The sequence below is a fragment of the Populus trichocarpa genome, chromosome 3, assembly GCF_000002775.5.
Source record: "Populus trichocarpa isolate Nisqually-1 chromosome 3, P.trichocarpa_v4.1, whole genome shotgun sequence".
NCBI lineage: Eukaryota > Viridiplantae > Streptophyta > Magnoliopsida > Malpighiales > Salicaceae > Populus > Populus trichocarpa.
The window spans coordinates 14,988,231-15,007,702 of NC_037287.2; the positions used below are offsets into that span (position 1 = coordinate 14,988,231).

General features: G+C 33.7%; 3 protein-coding genes across 3 annotated transcripts; 2 read left to right on the forward strand and 1 right to left on the reverse strand.

The window, feature by feature from the left end:
- The first annotated feature begins 1,983 nt into the window (after nucleotides 1-1,983).
- On the forward strand, nucleotides 1,984-2,837 carry LOC7497799 (protein SPIRAL1-like 5). The gene is made up of 2 exons (XM_002303568.4): nucleotides 1,984-2,397; nucleotides 2,496-2,837. The coding sequence occupies exons 1-2, from the start codon at nucleotides 2,173-2,175 to the stop codon at nucleotides 2,568-2,570; spliced, it is 300 nt and encodes a 99-aa protein (XP_002303604.2). The 5' UTR covers nucleotides 1,984-2,172; the 3' UTR covers nucleotides 2,571-2,837.
- A 7,110-nt stretch (nucleotides 2,838-9,947) lies between these two features.
- On the forward strand, nucleotides 9,948-13,977 carry LOC7497800 (probable polygalacturonase). Its single transcript, XM_002303569.4, has 7 exons — nucleotides 9,948-10,008; nucleotides 10,541-10,626; nucleotides 10,841-11,173; nucleotides 12,322-12,442; nucleotides 12,523-12,697; nucleotides 12,820-12,890; nucleotides 13,052-13,977. Exons 1-7 carry the CDS (start codon nucleotides 9,951-9,953, stop codon nucleotides 13,756-13,758), a joined length of 1,551 nt encoding a protein of 516 aa, XP_002303605.3. The 5' UTR covers nucleotides 9,948-9,950; the 3' UTR covers nucleotides 13,759-13,977.
- A 203-nt stretch (nucleotides 13,978-14,180) lies between these two features.
- Nucleotides 14,181-18,788, reverse strand: LOC7497801 (mitogen-activated protein kinase homolog MMK2). The gene is made up of 6 exons (XM_052451428.1): nucleotides 18,370-18,788; nucleotides 17,407-17,536; nucleotides 17,099-17,236; nucleotides 15,665-15,997; nucleotides 14,840-15,023; nucleotides 14,181-14,722 (listed from the first exon to the last, which is right to left on the reverse strand). The coding sequence occupies exons 1-6, from the start codon at nucleotides 18,582-18,584 to the stop codon at nucleotides 14,550-14,552; spliced, it is 1,173 nt and encodes a 390-aa protein (XP_052307388.1). The 5' UTR covers nucleotides 18,585-18,788; the 3' UTR covers nucleotides 14,181-14,549.
- Between the last annotated feature and the right edge of the window lie 684 nt (nucleotides 18,789-19,472).

A 19,472-nucleotide genomic window follows, 5' to 3' on the forward strand; every position in this document is an offset into this window, starting at 1 on the left:
GCGTTGCTGTACTTGTATATGTAGGTTTATACATGACCAACTTATTTGTTAATTATAATTTTTTCTTAAGGTAAATGATTTAATATGTTCTTATATAATTAGGCATCCTTATCATTTTAATTGTGTTTATTATGTTCTTAAATGGTATTCAGTTCTCTAATATGGTATTCTGTCAAGTTTTTCATCTAAATTGAAAGAATTATATTTTTTATAACAAAAATGCCTCGTAGTTATACAAGGATATGATAGAAAATAGTTTATGATCATCCAAAGATTTAAATACATTAAAAAAACTCAAATAACTAAATCATTAGAATTTTAGAAAGTAATATATATTTTTTCAAGACCTCAAGCTCAAGATTATATAGTTGTATAGATGAAGGGAATTTTTGAAATACAAAAGTAAAATTTTGTGAAAAATGATATGTTGAAAAATGAAATATTATATAAAAATATGATAGACGTCATAGTTAAAAACATATTAACATGTCATAGACTTGCTCAATTATATAGGATTTATATTCCTTTTCTCACTCCTGCCTAAAATATTAGCATTTAGTTGCTTTTATACTATATTAATGTTTCTGGTTTGATCTGTGTTTAATACTAGTTATTCAAAATTAATCATACAAGTTTTTGGACATAAAATATTAAAAACAAATCGAAAAGCTTATACACACATCAAATTAAATAAATTAAGAACTATCTATGTCAATAAATGAAAAAAAAATCATTAACAATAACTAAATATATATCTAGAAAAGTTAAGAAGCGAATGTAGGTTAAGAAATTTGATCTCGTAACACGAATTGTTTACCTAATTGTGTTTAATAACTTTATTTATTAAAATTATTTTTTTTTAATCAAATGATAATAGAAATAGACACACATAAAATTGATGAAATAAAATCAAAGAAAAAAAATACCTTGCAAGGTTGCAGTTATTAGAGATAATATCCAAAAATAATTTTTTTAAAATAATTTTTAACTATATAAAATATAAAAAAAATTATAGTTGAGTTAGAATAATATTTTTAAAAATTAAATACATAAAAAATAATTAAAAAACAATCACTATTTAAAAAGGCTAAATACAAAAAATAGAAATATGAGGGAAAGGGTATTAATTTAAATATAAACCAAAAAAATATTCAAAAAACACATGAAAAAAGCATGATTTTTTTAAAAAGGCAACATTACAAAAAAAATAAAAAAAGGCCACGCGTCGTTGGGCCTGACAATAAGTTTAGAAAGTGCCCCTGCATAGGCACTATTTTTTTCTTTAAATGAAATTGGGGCAGACATTATTTGTTGAAAAAAAATTCTAGATAACTTGTCGTCTAATTTTCTCCAAACAGTGGCTGAAAAAAAAAGAGATATATGTTTTTTTTTATCTATCTAAAACACTTAGAAAAGGGCCTAAACACTTTGACAAATCCATAAATGGCCTTAAAAAAATAGAAAAGAAAAACCATACAAAAATCCAAGATCAACCCCGAAACAAAAAATCTTCATAGCTTAGATCTTATTTTTTAGGCAAATTCAAAGTGAAAAAACACTTAAGTGAATCTTTTCTTACCGAATAAAACTTGTTGACACCAAGATCAACCATTTTAGTAACTGAAATTAATATCAACTTTGATTTTCTCTTTTTATTACTGGAATCTACCAATCTTTCTCTCTCTGCTCTCTCAAAAAACAACAAAAATAAATTTGATTTTATCAAAATTGATTTTTTAAATTTAAAAGGACCTAAATTGCATATTATTGATAAAGATAAAGGATCTAAGTGTATTTTTTTTATCTAAATCTAAAATACCACCTATTTTTGTTTCTTTTTTATTTTAATTATTTTTCTTTTAATTTCAGCATTACTTAAGAAATCAAAAGGATTTTATCAAATTGTTTAAAATAAAATTACGAGAATCAAAATAAATTTAAAAGTAATTAAACAATGACCCCACAGTAACATGCGAGTATGTGAACATATGTAAAGTAAAAATACCACACCTATTAGTGTTTTTTGTAATTGTAATATAATATAATATAATAATCTCACCAGCGAAACACAAACACTCGGTGTATATATATGTATTAGGGTTCTCTCCTCTTCTTTCCCTTCTTTGTAATTGATTCATTTGCAGATCTTGATCATTAAGTATACAGGCAGCCATGAGTAGAGGTGGGAGCTATGGCGGCGGGCAGAGTTCTTTGGGCTACCTTTTTGGTTCTGATGAGCAACCAAGTGCACCTCCGCCTTCGCGCCCGGTTAACCTACCATCATATGGGGTTGACATTACCATAGAGAAGTCACCAGATAGTGGTTCTTCTGAGAAGAAGCCGGTCTCAAACAACTATCACAGAGCTCAAGGCCAGAATACAGGAAACTTCATTACTGTGAGTTGTCCTCCTCAAGTAGGGACATACATACACTAAGCATATATTTTTACCTGATCCATAGGCATAATAATTCACCTACTTCCTGACCTTTTCAGGATCGCCCATCCACTAAAGTCAAGTCAGTGCCAGGAGGAGATTCATCTCTTGGGTACCTATTTGGAGATAAGTGATGTTTCTTTCTCCAAACTTTGTCTACCAGCTTTCATAAAGGCAATATAAGAAAATATTATGTGGGTTTCAAATCAAATACCATGTAAAATAAGGGATTCGGTTCCTATTGTTGTTAAATTTGAAACTAGTTTTGTTATAGCATATCGTGTGTGATTTTCAAGAAGATGTGGCTGCAAATTAGTCAATTTGTGTATTATAAGGTATGTAATTTACTAATTTGTATGGTTTATTATCTATAATAAGCTAGTGAAGTACGATTCCTATCACTATGCCATTCTCATATGATTTTGCCTGTCTTATATTACCACTTTATTGCATTTTATTGGAACTGAGCTTGAGATTTTCAGTTAAATACAAGAGCTTATGTACAATTACTTATTTTATTTCTTTCTAAAAAAAAGAACCCCTGAGATTAATTATTTGTTAATACTAATTGCAAGTATTTCTCTCTTCTGTGCTTTTCATTTTGTTTTCTATGTATGTGCAAAAAAATGAAAAACAAATAAGCATTTGAGTTTGCTTTCTTTTTTCGATAGGCAAATACATTAACAACCCAAAACGGTCAGAGAAAAGCTGATACAACATAAACAAAATTGTCGTGCAAAGGCACAAACGTAACCCCACAGCAGAAATTAGCAAAAAATAGAGATCTAGAGTCTGTTTTCCGACACTTCTATGTTTCGGAAAAGGATGATTCAGCTTCATGTTGGCATATTTTGAGATTGTTATATTTTACACCAATATCAGTGTTAGTAAGCAGTTAGATATGGAGAAGATATTTGATTTCAACTTGTCCTGATTTCTCTTCTCGAAATTCAATGTGAGATGGTAGCTTAATTATGGTCAGCTGCCTAGGACAAACTTTCCACAAAATATTACTATAAAATTGAACGACGGCATGCATCGATTTATGGAGGAGGGACAGCGAAAAAAAGGCCAGGAAATGAAAAATTTATGGTATAGTCTAACATGTTCAGTGCATTAATCTAATTGAAGCCTGGTCGTCTTATACGTTGTTTTTCTCCATACTTTTGTCGGCAAAGAAAATCAGAAATTTATAGAAGGGGCAGCCAAATGATTGAAACTCCAAAACTTTTTTGCAATAAAAATCAGTTCTACTGTTGTAATACACAAACCAAGATATATATAAATTAATAGTATTAAATTTTAAATTTGTTTGCCCATAAGTCGATTTGAAATCCAATCAACTCAAGATCAAATCAAAATTAAAAAAGTAGGTAAAAATTTATCTAATTAACTCAATTTGATTTTTTTTTAGAAAAATTCAAACAACATTATTTAATTCTTTTTAAAATATTAAAATAATTAACATGCATTAACTTGATCCGGCCATAACCCCACCATTAACTTTGATTTACAGTTTTTGCACTAAATTTTCGTGCATTTTGTGGCAGTGATATCCGGAAGAGCTTGCATAATTTTTCATGAGGGGTGCTGCAGTTTATTCTTCACAAAGAAAAGTTATTTTTACTACCTATATACCATTAGATCAGTATTCATTCAGAAAAGTAAACATCCTTAAACCCATTAAGAAAAGCATGTACTATATCCTTGAACTTAGTAGAGTATTCACGTGTATAGTTGGGCTTTTACACGTGCATGCAACACGAAAATGTTTCTCCTTCTTGAACAAAAACTTGAGAAACTTCCATTCATACCACAATACGGCTTAAGGGTTTTGACTGGGATTTTGAGTCTTTAATAGAGCAGATAATTAAAGCTTAGCAGCCTGCCTTTGATGAATATGAAGAAAAATAAAAATAAGAGATATAAGGATAGATTGAAGAATCATTCCATTATATGAGTACAGATGAAGCCATTATCTCTGAAATTAATTAAAAATTCTCCGTGAGTACTCTTGGAATGTTGAAAAGTTTCCAGCTATTCTTAGTTCCAGTATAGTAAGATCATATGAACACAATAAGTGCTTGTTTTACTTTATCGATACCTTTTCACTTGAGAGAAGAAATAACACAGAATAAAAACTTCCTAGAAACTCTTTCATATATTTTCTTCAATATTGGTTTTCTTGATATCTTTTTCTTCCCTTTTCTGCCTTTACGGTTAGCTAGTGCTCTCGGGCTATTTTTTATGTATTAAAACTACATCTCTATGATCAAAGATAAATAGTCCATGTGTAGTCATTCATGCTTGATCGATCTAAGAGCTAGGAATTTCAATCTGCTCTAAGATTTTAACAGGATGGTTAGGGAGGGATCTTGTCCCTTTAACATCAAGCAATCCCCTCGAGTTGGTTTTCGAGCCTGTATTCTTATGCAGCTGTATCTATCAGATGGAATACCTTCATTATGCAGTTGAATTCATGGATCCAATGCATGCATGGTTTGGCCTCTATCAATCAATCTCATATAAAAGATTAGAATGCGTACACGTGAGGACCAGTCATTAAATTATTAGGTTAACAACAAGCTCTACAGACGTAGTTTAATTGCTAGTTTTACTGCTTTATGATATATTGTTTTGATGGCATATTAGAACAAAAATCCCTATGCCTTGTTCTTACTCTCCTCAGTGACCAGGCATTGAAATAGCTAGCATGAAGATTACTTGTTTAAATTATAATATATGATGTGATATCTTGATTAGAAATTATGGAACCTTAATCAAATTAATAGCAATGAGTTGACAAGAAAAGGAAACGACTTACAGGAAAAGAGTTTGATCTCCCACAAAGTTCTACAGCTTTTCATGCTACTTTTGTTGAGTTGGAAGCATTTATCTACTGATCTGATGCAGCTTCTTTGCTCTGCAGAGAAGACATGGGTTACTCATTTATTACCGAATCTAATCCAATGTAAAACGAGGGTTAGCTAGTGTCTCGCTGTCTGATCACCAGACATATACATGCTGCCATTTCGGCGTTTCCTCGACCAATTGTATTTACTAGAAGTAACAGATATATATAATCTATCTATATATTTCTTCTGAAGAATGAAAATTAAGAAGAGTTATCATGCTTGGTCTTCATGTTATGGCCTTAGCCTTAACAAAAGAGAGCTAGAAGAATTGAAAGAAAAAGAAGATGAGAAAGAAGAATTTGTTACAAAAAACTGTCATTCATTGATTACTTGCTTCTTACATCTCCCAATTACACTTCATATACAATGAAACCAATTACCAGAACTAACTGATTACTATCTAACTTCAATCACCAACTAACCAATCATTTATCACATGTTTTTTTGCCTATTTACACGTGACTATTGTATTTTTATTGGATCCTCATCTTCAAGTTCTCAGCTTTCCAGTTCTGCAGAATTAAGCCTTCAAGTTCAGCAACATTACTTCTTACTACTGTCTTATTGAATTCCTGACTTAACAATACTCCTCCCTTAGAGATTCTTGCCCTCAAGAATCTGTTTTGAATTCTAGAAATTGACTGGACAATTCCTCCAATTCTTCCCACGTAGCATCTTCAATTTTAAGAGGTTTGACCATTAAACCAGTACCATTGTAACAGCTCTGCTTCCCTTCTTCATGATTTTCCTGTCAAGTATGGCTAATGGATGAACCTTCATAGAACCATAGTCATCTATTTTAGGAAGAGATAATTGCATCATCTGTAACTGACTTCTTTAACAGTGAGACAGAACACATGGTGGATGTTTGAACCCTCTGACAGTTAAAGTTTATAAGCCACAGCTCCAACCTTCTGTAAAATCTTATAAGGTCTATAATACCTGGGATTTAATTTGATATTTTGTTTGAGAGCAATACTAGTTTGCCTATAAGACTGAAGCTTAAGAAACACTAGCTCACCAACCAGAAATCCTCTCTTGGTTCTCTTCTTATTAGCTAACTGTTTCATCATGTTCTTTGCCATCTACAACTAATATTTAAGTAACTGACTCATTTCAACTCTCTGCTATAACACTTCATCCACAACAGCTACATTAGTCGTTACCTGAATGATCATTTAGGCTGGTGACCACCAAATAAGGCCCGGAAATGTGTCATCTTAATAGCTGAGTGGTGACTTGAATTGTACCACCATTATGCAATTAATGCAATTAGAAATTTGATTGAAGAAATCCAAAATCAATGATCAAATTGAAAAAAAAATGTACATAAAGACTGAAATTGATCAAATTAGAGGCTAAATTAAAAAAATTTAAAGTTTATTTGTCAATTAAGAGTCAAAATGCATAAATTCAGAACCAAGAATCAAAAGAAAAAAGTCGGCTAACGTAGAGGCTTACAATTGAGTTTGACGGGAGTTAAATTGCATGCAATTAAAAAGTTTTTGTGTCAATTAAGGATGCATGCCACAATTGAAAGAACAATGACTAAATTAAAACTTTGTTAAATCTTAAATTAAAAACCCTAATTTTTAGGCAATTCACGATGATCAGGTTGGCTCCTTCAAAGAGCTCATTCTAGAGCTCTAGACCTCCTAATAACATGAGGTTTTTTGCAAATAAAAGAGGAACATCCCTTATACAACTCTATTTCCATGAAATTAGATGCTTACATCCCAATTTTATCATGGAAGTCCCTAACATTTTATCCCTAATCAGTCATCACTCAATTTTCATATTTGGAGCTGATTAACTTGACAACTTTAAATGCATAAATGTGGAGTTACAGACCTCCAAATTGAGCGACGCTGGATTTAAATGAAAGGTATGCATTCCCTCTACCAAATTCAGGTATTCTTAGGTGACAATGACGTTAGAATTGCTCCGACGAAGCCTCGAAAATAAGCAACACAGTCAGCCATGACAGTTTTAGCTGATTGAGTTGATAACTTCATATGCCTGAATGTGAAGCTATAAACCTCTAAATTAAGCAAGATTGGATTCCAATAAAAGGTGTGCATCTTCTCTATCAAAATCAGGTGGTCTCAGGTGATGATAATGTTAGGAATGCTTCGACGAAGCCTTGAAAGTGGGCAATTGTATTTTACAAATTGTATGGGGTTAGATTAATAATTTTGTTTTTTTAATAGTAAAATTACTAATTTAACACTATAATAAAATAATATAATGCCTACTACTCAGGGACACTTTTGTCTTTCTAGTTTTTTTAAAATAGTGTAATTATTTTGATGCTTTTAAAGACAAAACCAATATAACTCTCTTATAAGGTTTTTTTTTTTTGTCATTTTACATTAGTTTTATTGTAAATTTTAAGGCTTCCCCAGGGGTATTTTTGTAATTTACATTTATTAAATATTATTTTAAAAAACTTATTGCACATGTGGATGACCCCTGACTGTTCGGGCGGCACGTGCGAGGCCATTCGAGTGCGCGTGTGGGGCCATCTGAGTGACACGTGTAGGGTCATTCGATCACCAAACGCTGCCTTCTGTTGTAGCATCTTAAAGGTCTAGGTGCTCTCGACGTGATAGGTTAGCACGTGCCCCAAAGCTCCTTGAGTTTGACGCCAATGATTGTTTCTTTTTTTTCTCATCTCTCCACATTGAATTCTGCACTAGCCTCTTTATAAATTCAGACCAACCATTGCAATTTATTTTTTCTTCATATTTGATCCATGTTCTTTTGATTACTATTTTTTTTTAATTTTGAATTATCTATAAAATTACAAATATTTTTCAATTTCAGCCCTACCATTTTTTAATATATAAATAATCTATCAAATTACAAATGTTTTTCAATTTCACTCTTTATGATTTTTTAATTTTTCAAATTTGATCTCTATTTTTTTTATCTCCATTTTTTTTTTGTTTGGGATCATTTTTTAAATTGTTTTTTTTTTAGTATTTCATTAGCTTGAGTTTTTTTTAATCAAATTTTATCCTTGTTCTTTTTGTTGCTATCTTTTTTTTTTGCAAGTTTTTTTATTAATATTTTTTTCAAGATTTCAACATTCAAAATTAAATTGGCTGTGAATTAGGCGTCTTGATTGAACCCGGGTCCAGGACTTAAGGAGTTGTAAGTTCTAGAGATTATATTTGGTTTAGGAGGTTCGCACGAGTTTCTTAATTTTTTTTCTTCCTTTCTTTAAGCTAATGATTTTTTATTTTTATTCTTTTTTTTAGTTTTGTTTTGTTATTTTTTACGGTTTTCCTTTTATTTGGTTAGCCTCGGGATGACTAGGATCACTAGTTTCAAAGATTAATGCTGGTTCACCTTTTTTTGTCCTTTTTTAAATTAATTTATTTCAATTTCATCTTTCAAATTTATTTTTCTACTTTTCTTTCTTTAAGATTATCCTAATTTTATGGTCATGGTCGAGGAGTTTGAAAGTTCATCCGGTTTAATAAGGATTTTTTTAAAGGAAAAATAGTGTTTTTTTTTTTACAATTTCAATTTTCAAAATAAGGTTTGCGAGCATATCCAAATGGGCTCAGGTCTGGTTTTTTTTATTTTTTTTTGTTTATTTATTTATTATTATTGTATCTATTTATTTATATTATTTAAATTACCAATTAAATTAATTACTCGGATATTGAGTTTTTTTACTGTAGCATTTTTATGGCGGAAAAAAATCCTAGCCTGCGGTGTGCAGGCAACAAATCTAGTCCAAGCTATAGGGAAAAATATTAAGGTGGGGAGGTTATGAACAAGGGAGCCTGAATCTACCCTCAATACCCGAATGTTGATTACATATTTGTGGGCTTGGACATAATGTGTGTCTCATTGCTTTATTAGACTTTGGAGGGATGGTTCAATCACAATAAAAAGCCCACAGACTAGTCTACAAATTGGGCCCGAAATGTTCACATAGCCCAACTAGATAGCACTCCCTGGCAGAGGACCAACTATGATTCCCCAGAAGCTCAAATGAGACGCACCCAGAACCACTTGATCACCCCCCAAATGCATCCTAGAAAAAAAATTAAAAAACCTAATGTCATCTCGTTAAAAATTAACTAAAATTTAATTCAACTATACCAGACAAACACTATTTTAAGAACAATCACGTAATCAGTCACATTATAGATAAGATTTATATCTAATTATTAGTTTTTCTATATTGAATAAATTAGAAGAATGATAGCCCACTAAATATTCATTGATAAAAAACAACCTGACAATTCATAACACGCCATGCATGCGATAAAAAAATTAACAAAAAAAATAAATCACTCGGAATTTATCACAAGAACCAACTAATTTTTTTCTGAGAAATACTATTTCAATCCACATAAAAATACTTATAATATACGGTACGCATAGCTCTTTTAATTTTTTTTAATTGATTTATTGGTCACCAATCCTAAGGATTGAAGGTACATGTATTAAATGAAAGCACACAAACCAGCCACATTTCTCCTAGAAATCAGATTACTTTTATAGAGGCTCGTCGTCACTAAGAACATTATCTCCACGCAGTTCAAAACTACAGGTAGCAAGTTCATTGACTGCTCTACCATGCATATAAACATGCTCATATTCGTTCAAAACTATATAAACTGCCTTGAATTTCAAGGTAAGTCATCTCTAACCTCTCTATCTTCATCCTCTTACCATGTATAATTCTCTCTATAATTAATCATCTTCTTTAAATTTTATAAATGCACACGCAACATATTCTCTAAGGCTTCATTCCTCTTACACTGGTACTAATTTAAAGCACCAGAGAGTCTTCTAAGCTCAACAAGGAACTACTAGTTTCCCAACCTTCTAATCCATCCACCAGCCTCAGAAAGAATCGGATCTCAGTAGGGTTTTTCATGAACTTGCTCCTATAATTTTGATTAAGGCGAAATCACGTCCATACTAATGGATGACTTGCCGGCTTTCCATGGTTGCATGTACTTTGAAGCTAAACAAAGTGACATTTTCTTTCTTAGAAGACTCCTCTTGTTGTTTTCTATTACACAAGAAGAAAATGAAGTTTTGAATTTTAAGCAATCTGACCAGGGCTGGAATTGTAATTTTCTATGTTCGATCCACAACGACAAAAAATAACTGTTTACGGTTAATATCCATGAGTCACATTGAGTATATATATTGCACAGATAGCCCATCTGTCTCTGCAATAATAAACCGAAGGACCTGGTTTTCAGCACCAATGGAGTTGTGGACAAGTGCAAGAAGATCTAAGGTAAAAAAATTTTGCAATCATGAAAACAATGAAAGCATCATCACATTTTAAAGCATCTTCTCAACTTTCAACACCTTGCTGTTCTTAGGATCATGTTCTGAGACGTCAGTTATATATCCTTTTGCTCTGCTTATAGATGAAAGAGAAATAAAAATCTCATTTCCATGCATGATTTTCCTGACCAGGCTTTCATATTCTTGAATTAAATGAACAGGTGATTGGTGTCAGAGTAGTACTTGTTTATTTGGTACTGTTATGTACAATTGGTGTTGAGAGCAGAAAATCTTCGAAGTGGGATTGTTTTGAGTATGCAGCTGTAAGTTGCAGGGTTCATAGTGCATCAGTGTCAGATTTTGGGGGTGTTGGAGATGGAACAACAGTAAACACAGAGGCTTTTCAAGCTGCAATTGATCATTTGAGCCAGTTCTCATCAGAAGGTGGATCCTTACTCTATGTTCCTCCAGGAAGATGGTTGACTGGGAGTTTCAATCTCACTAGTTATTTCACTCTCTATCTTGACAAAGACGCTGTTCTGCTCGGTTCTCAGGTTAGAATTTGTCAAGTTTCTTAATTATTTTTTAATGTAAATTGAACTTGCTGATTTCCTCTTTCTTTCCTTTATTCCATTTACTTAGTAGCCCTTTCTTCAGTTCTTGCTCGAGATCGGTCTACGAATATAAATTTGTTTGGATGCCTAGAAGATGCTTTCCTCTTTCCTCCCATGGCCCATAAGAGAAATAACTTAGTTCTTCATTCTTGCCAGAAATTTGGTTTAATTACTAATTCGTTCTTCTCCATTATGATGTTATTTTTCATAAAGAGGAAAGAAAAAAGGGGGTCTCCTTGAAATGGTGGTTGAAAGTAGTTCAGTTAGATAAATGGACCAACTTTCCTAGGCTGCTATGGTCCAGTAACTACCAGTAGAAACTTATGCAATAAATATTGTGGGCCTAAATTGGAAAGTGCACCTTGAAGGAGCCTGATTGAAGATTATCGGCTTCACAAGCTAGACAGGTCCACTCTGTGTCCATATGATTTTGTTGTGTTTGATATGTTTGGCGAGTAAAGGTGACTGGGTATGAGAGGTGGAACAAAAATGGAACTATGATAGTGGACAAATTAAGATTGCTTTTATATATCATATCCCTTGCCTGCAACGAACACCAATACAAGTATGAAGTTGTATTATGATATCTTGTTCAGTCTCATATACCAAGCACAACTTCAGAATCATCAAGAATAAATAGAGGTGCAAAATGACCAAAAAGAAAAAGAAAAAGAAAGGAATTGTAGATGGGGGGGGGGGGGGGGTGAAGGTAAGAAAGATATAGCACGGTCATAGAGACTTCTTTGAAATATGAACAATTTAGGTTAATTAATATGAGTTCCATCAGGTTAAGATTCTTATATATCCAATACCAGAGAAACAAAAATGAAAAAAACATCTGGTTTATGCATTAATTTCCAGTTTTACTCAGAAAGCTGGCAAAGCTCTTTTAATTCCACTGCTGGTGCTTGCAAATATTATAAATTTATCCTAATATAGCAATGATGTATCAATATTTCCATCTTAGTTAGAGAGTCCCCTAAGTACTACCCAAGTTAGAAGATGCCTTTAGCTATTTGTTGAAAGGTATGGGGAGCCACCACCCTTTACAAATGATAATTTTTCCTGCATTTTGAACATTTCATCAGGATGAAAGTGAATATCCACTGATTGAGCCCCTGCCATCCTATGGTAGAGGAAGAGATGCAGATGGTGCAAGGTTTAGCAGTCTTATTTTTGGAAACAACCTCACAGATGTTGTAATAACTGGTATAATATTAATAACTCCTTTTCTAAAGTAAAAAGGAAAGTATTTCACATATTGACTATGAACATATTCGGCTTTACAGGCGCCAATGGCACAATCGATGGTCAGGGTGAACTCTGGTGGACAAAATTCCGTGCCGGAGAGCTGAATCACACCAGGCCTTACCTGATAGAAATCATGTTCTCTACTAACATTCAAATATCCAATCTTACATTGATCAATTCCCCATCATGGAATGTTCATCCTGTTTATTGCAGGTATTTCTCCTTGTGCATGGTTGTTACTAGTAGTTGCATGCTTCGCTCTTACTTCTCTGGTGTTGATACTTCCTAATTATTCCGTTGGAAGAATGTGTATTGATATATTAAATGCAATGCAGCAATGTTGTAGTTCAAGGCTTGACAATTCTTGCACCTGTGAGATCTCCAAACACTGATGGGATCAACCCAGGTAAACATGGAGAAATTGAATTTGCTTCTATAGAGTATAAAGCGAGAACAGTTTTTCATACTTGGTACTTTTTCATAAAACTGAAAAGAATGCCAGAATGTCATTCTGAAATTCTGAACATGCATGTGACGGTTGAGTTATTGGTTCTGTAACTTCTTCAGATTCTTGCACAAACACCAAAATTCAGGACTGTTACATTGTGTCCGGAGATGATTGTGTGGCTGTTAAGAGTGGTTGGGATGAGTATGGTATTGCTTTTGGGATGCCTACCAAGCAAGTTGTTATCAGAAGGCTGACATGCATTTCACCGACCAGCGCAGTGATTGCACTAGGGAGCGAGATGTCTGGGGGGATTGAGGATGTTCGGGCAGAAGACATCACAGCTATTGATTCAGAATCAGGTGTTAGAATCAAAACTGCTGTAGGAAGAGGAGGTTATGTAAAAGACATATATGTAAGAGGGATGACATTGAAAACAATGAAATGGGTCTTTTGGATGACAGGAAATTATGGTTCTCATCCTGACAACAACTACGATCCCAATGCAATTCCTGTGATTCAGAATATCAATTATCGTGATGTGGTTGCCGAGAATGTGACAATGGCAGCTAGATTAGAGGGCATAGCTGGTGATCCCTTCACTGGAATCTGCATATCTAATGTGACCATTGGACTTGCACGGAATCGAAAGAAACTTCAGTGGAACTGCTCTGATGTTGCAGGGATTACAAGTGAAGTGACCCCAAAACCTTGTGATCTGTTATCAGATCAGGGACCAGGAAAGATTGGAGCATGCAATTATCCAGAAGATAACCTGCCAATTGAGAATATGGAGGTTCAGACGTGCTCTTCCATGTTGGTGACATGAAAAAGGTTTCTGTACATTGGAATGTGTTTTCCATTGGTTCTAATGGTATTATAGTGTGATTTATATAGCAAACAAAATTTGGTTATTGAGATGATAAATGACATATCCATGGAAACTGTCAGGCTGCACAAGTAAATCAACCTAATGGTAAAAGACAAACGGTATTCCAAGCACTCAATTTGAAATTCCATGGAATTTATATAATGATTGCATAAATAATTGCAGCTTCGCTATATTTTTATTTTCCTTTAGATGTCTTGTTAAACCATTCACTGAAAAAGAACAAAGTACCAGTCCTAGGAGAAAAGCACATCTACAAAATTTAAGCACTCAACACCAGCTTGCTCTGCAGCAAGTTTTCAACACCCAAGTTCACCAAGAAACCAGCAAACATCAGCATGGTTTACAAAACACGGCAAAAATGAAAAACAAACACTTTTTATTAACATCTCAATTTTATTGGAGAATCATAAAGGGGAAAAAATAGATACTGGATCCATCATATGATCATACAACACATGATCCTTGCTTTGCTCCTTAGATCAAATTCCCAAATTCTAGTACTCACGATAATCAACTCTACTTTTTACAACGCACTTCAGGCATTAACATTTTATATAAGCACCCAAATGTGTCAGAAGTTATGCTAACTTCGTGATCATTAAATAAGTTCAGCTTTTAGGTTCTAAGAATGTGGTGTTCGTATTCTCGAGAAAATGATGAATGGAGGACATTCCGAAGAAGAAGCTATTCCATTTCCCAACATCTTTCTGCAGCATAATCCTTTTCTCCTAACAGGGTAGATCCGGATTGAACTTCACTGATTCCCTCCAGATGAGCTCTTTGATGTGCTCTTCAGTACATGATGGGTGCTCAAAATCAAAATGAAAAGGCCTGGGGCAGACAGGCTCATCATTGATGTCATGGAGAGATGACAAGTATGAGTGACAAAGAGCCTCATCGACTGCAAACACATGAAGAAGCGTGACCATCTAAGAGTGAAGGAAAAAACAAAAAGGGCTCGAACTACAAGCCACTGCTTAAAAATGTCTCAAGTAAAATTTGAACTCTGTCTTTATACCAGTGATGCGGTTATTGGGATCAAACACAAGCATTTTCTCCAGTAGATCAACAGCTCCTGGAGACATATTGGGAAACCTAGCAGAGAAATTTTGCCTTTTGTATTGTGGAAGCTGTCTAACATATCTTCGGGCATTATTACTTCGCAGAAAGCCAAGGCTAGCATCATCGGGTGAACCTATCAACTTTAAACAAAAATAAAAGGAATGAATTGATGGTTGTTAGTGAACACTAAATAAATAAACAAGTTCTCTTCCTCAGTTTTGTCACAATTAAAACAATCAAGAGATATGTGCTGTTCTTTTCTGGAATAAGAATTTAGCAGCACCACAGGCTAGCATCATCAGTGCATGTCATGATGTCTCTAACACCATGTCAAAAACCAATCATCTGTTTTCTTTACAGACAATGCAATCAAATATCTTACAGGCGATGCAATCAAATATCTTGAGATGTGTGACTATTTGCAAGCCACCACGCATATAGAACACTGATGGTGATTTTCATGTCTAAATCGACACATCCATTACTAATCAATCTAACAAGAGAGTAAACATCAACTAGTATATATAAATTGCTAGCCTCATGTTCACTAGTGGTATGAAGGTCACTTAACAAAACCATTATGGCAAGCTATACTCAAAGCAGGATTTCTTGGAAGGAAATATAGAGGAGTGAGGAGGTGGCAGGGGCTGAGGGGGGTACTAAACCAGACTGGCCTTCCATATAGTATGACTGAACCACGGATCCTATATCATAGAGTGCATAAAAGGTGTAAAGGAAGATGCAGCAAAAATTAACTACACATGAGGCCCAAAAGGCATACCTCTGTAATAAGCCTCAGCTGATGAACATAATCTTTCCCTGGAAATAAAGGTTCTCTGGTCATAATCTCACCAAGTATGCAACCAACAGACCAAATGTCAATTGCAGCAGTGTACTCTGAGCAATTAAGGAGCAACTCCGGTGCTCTGTACCAACGAGTGACCACATACTCAGTCATGAAATCTGTTTCAGATGTTGTCCTTGCCAACCCAAAGTCTCCAATTTTAAGGTCACAATTTGAATTGAGAAGCAAATTGCTGGGCTTAAGATCACGATGCAGAACATTGGCTGAGTGTACATATTTCAATCCTCGCAATAACTGATACAAGAAGTACTGCAAAAGGTTCATTGAGAATCTATTAATCCCATATGCAATGTCAAAGTCAATTTTATTCAAGCAAGTCATGACATATTAACTCAAATTTTAAAACATAAAAATTCCAGATTTTGACATGGGTAATGTCCCAGTACACAAGTTCAACATTTTGACAAATGACTGTTCAAATATCGTATTGTCACAGTAAAAGTGGACATTATGAATTGTCAGAGTCAATTTTATTCAAGCAAGTCATGACATATTAACTCAAATTTTACAACATAAAAATTCCAGATTTTGACATGGGTAATGTCCCAGTACACAAGTTCAACATTTTGACAAATGACTGTTCAAATATCGTATTGTCACAGTAAAAGTGGACATTATGAATGTGCTTTACTTTCTCTAAACTTTAGAGTACTTTTACCGACAACATCTATTTAAGCTGGCATTCTTGTTAGTTACTCTGGACTGAAGAGTCAATAACGTTGTTATTTGAGTTCATTAGCTATTTTATCATTGCATACACTAAGCAACAGGAAGAAACAAAAGAAACTGGTTTATGTACATCAGTTAGTCAATGCAAGCATTCATTTACCTTTTGCAAAGAAGCGCTAGAAAGAGAAATGGAAGCCTAAATTTATACAGATTATGAGTTATGCTGCTTTAAGATTCTAAATTTTCAATTGTTCACATTAATTTTCTTCACAAGAGAGCCAAGCACTTCATACTGTTAATGCAAGCATTCATTCATCTTTTTGCATAGAAGCTCCAGAAAGGGAAGTGGAAGCCTATATTATACAGATTATAAGTTATCATGGCTGCTTTGAGATTCTAAATATGGAATTGTTCTCATTAAATTCCTTCGCAACAAAGTCAAGCACTTCGAACTGCAATAATTTGAGGGATAAAATCCCCAAGTTTTAGTAATCATTATGGTACCATTTATTTCCTTTCTTGCTGCTATGATCTTTATTGAAAGAAAATTTGAATTATATGATTCCAAGTTGTGATCAGAGAATCTAATAAGACAACAGGCAAGCACATAGATAAGCTATCAAGTTTTTCACTAAAAGAGTCACAAGGTATAAGGCCTAAACATTGTTCTTGGTGCCATACCTGACAATGATCATCATTCAGTGCTTGATCAGAACGAATAATCTGATGAAGATCAGTGTCCATTAATTCATAAACAATGTAGACATCATTGAAGGCCTCCTTTTTGGGTGGCCGTGTTATGTCCCTGATAGCAATAACCTGCAGAAAAGAAAGAAGTGGAAATCTAAACACACAAGGAGGCATATGGAAGAGTGATGAATGTAGAACCACTAGTGAACACAATAATATAGGTAAAAGAGAAAGAATTGATGAGGCATATGTGACCAACAAGTATCATGAATTTAACCCTAGGTAAATTACATGCTTACATTTTCATGATCCATGTGTCGGAGAAGCATAATTTCCCTCAGTGTCCTTTTAGCATCTATTCTGTTGTCAAATGCATTACCAATCTTCTTTATAGCAACTTCCTCATGCGTATCTGAATTCACAGCAGCACTGAAAAGAGCATGCACAATAAGAAGTTAAGAACCACTCTTCCCACCACTCAATATACTGGTCTCATGAATGGAGGACATGAAGAAATCTTTCTGAGAAGTGGAGGAACAAGAAAGTATACTTGACTTATGTTCCAGCCACGAAAAATATAACATATATAGAAACAATGCCTCAAGGATATGAAAAAACGCAATATAGTCACCGATAAGTATAAATGGAACTGGCAACTCCTACATGGTATGAACGTGAATAATGACAACTCATCATGATCCCAGAGAAACAAATTGAAACTATCATGAGAAAAATGCAACGGATTCTCTCAAGATCTTTAATAAAGCACAAAATTATACATTAGGTACTATTTATTTTTGGGAACTATTTGCCTCTCTTTCCTCCGTGGAAAGTCTTGATCCTTCTGGAAAACACAAAGAGTTATACCGGCCTGAGAAAAAACTTAAATAACCTATTAAAGAACGTAACATCGATAACCCACAAGCAACAGCTGTGTGCATGAGATAAATTAACAAACAAAAATTCAGCAAATCTACCCCAAGTTTCAAATTCAGCAACATGAAGCACAGATTGAATAAAAGAAGCATATTTATGAAATAAAAAAGAAGTTCAATTGATCAATTAAAGAAAGCTTCGATAGCCATGGAAGTGACGACCAAAAGAACCCAATAACAAAAAGATAACTGAAAACCCTCCATAACCCATTTCCCATATAGGTTAAAAACCGCAATTGAAAGATCAAAACGGAGGAGGTTATATATCAAATCACACCATGAAAGAATGAGTAAAATCCCAAAAACCCAGAAACAGAAAACACTTACCAGACAATGCCATAAGCACCACGACCAATAGGTCTAATAGGAGGGACATACTTGCTAGAAACCTCAAACAAGTTACCATAAACATTATACTGAACATAACGACCTCCATGAGTTAAGACTCCTTTTATTTTACTTCCATGGTGATGACCAGCTCCTCCTCCCTCTGATGTTGAACCAGAGCTGCTAGACTCTTTAGTGGTATTAATAGCAGCCATAAAGCCAAGCTTCTCTCTCGCAAAATCTCTTCTTTTCCCTTTGTGTTCGGTCTTCTTTTTCAGAGTAGAAGAAGAAAAAAAATGGAAAGTTTCGTTGTTGCCTAGTTGAATAAAAAGCAGGGAGCTTTCTTGGGAGGTTTGAGTGTCCGTGAAATGAAGCTGACCTTTTCTTTTCCAACGTTCAAACTTTTTTTTCCTATGAAAAAAGAAAGAAAATGAAACTTTTGAATGGTTTGATTTACTACGTTTTAACACCCAGCCGCCTCGCAGCCAGTCATAGCATGCCACTTGTCCATGGATTTTAATACCTCATTTCAAGATCTTAACACTTTTTTTTATTATTTATGAGAGGCTATACTATGCTTTTAGCCTTTCTTTTTTTAGTCCTGTTTAAGAGATCTTGGGACCATTTCTTTTTATATCAAAAAAAAAAAAAAACAGACAATACATGATCATATATCATTTAGAAGAAAATATTATGCCCTCTAAATTTTAAACTTGCGACAGCATTACACCTACATATTAACCACTAAACTACAATATGAAGCTGTAAATTAAATTATTTAAAATATATATTATCCTGGTTTATTTATCATTGTAAAATAATTAGACGTACGCGTCATGTTGAGTGGATAAATAATTTTATTTCATGTATTTGAAGCTGAATTAACAATGGAGTGAAGAAAATCTGTGAGTAAAAATATGCAATTCCGATTGCCCATTAATTGGTCAGTTTTTTAAAATTATCTACCGTAAAGAAAATAATGTACAATAATTATTGTAGACAAGTCATTAATTCCTTATCTTCACCTTCGTTATAGTTTCTAAGCAAGACCAAGAAGTATATATAGTCTCTCTCTTAAATGGATAAGATGGTCAAATTTTATA

Excerpts from the sequence above, each read along its gene's own strand:
- LOC7497801 (XM_052451428.1), bottom strand. The coding sequence starts at position 18,584 with ATGGCTGCTATTAATACCACTAAAGAGTCTAGCAGCTCTGGTTCAACA. Across the intron at positions 15,998-17,098 it reads TGAATGATGATCATTGTCAG|TACTTCTTGTATCAGTTATT; the intron begins GTATGGCACCAA and ends AACCTTTTGCAG. Across the intron at positions 15,024-15,664 it reads AGCTGAGGCTTATTACAGAG|TTGATAGGTTCACCCGATGA; the intron begins GTATGCCTTTTG and ends TTTTGTTTAAAG.
- LOC7497799 (XM_002303568.4), top strand. The coding sequence starts at position 2,173 with ATGAGTAGAGGTGGGAGCTATGGCGGCGGGCAGAGTTCTTTGGGCTAC. Across the intron at positions 2,398-2,495 it reads ATACAGGAAACTTCATTACT|GATCGCCCATCCACTAAAGT; the intron begins GTGAGTTGTCCT and ends TGACCTTTTCAG.
- LOC7497800 (XM_002303569.4), top strand. The coding sequence starts at position 9,951 with ATGCATATAAACATGCTCATATTCGTTCAAAACTATATAAACTGCCTT. Across the intron at positions 10,009-10,540 it reads AAACTGCCTTGAATTTCAAG|ATAGCCCATCTGTCTCTGCA; the intron begins GTAAGTCATCTC and ends TATATTGCACAG. Across the intron at positions 11,174-12,321 it reads CTGTTCTGCTCGGTTCTCAG|GATGAAAGTGAATATCCACT; the intron begins GTTAGAATTTGT and ends ACATTTCATCAG.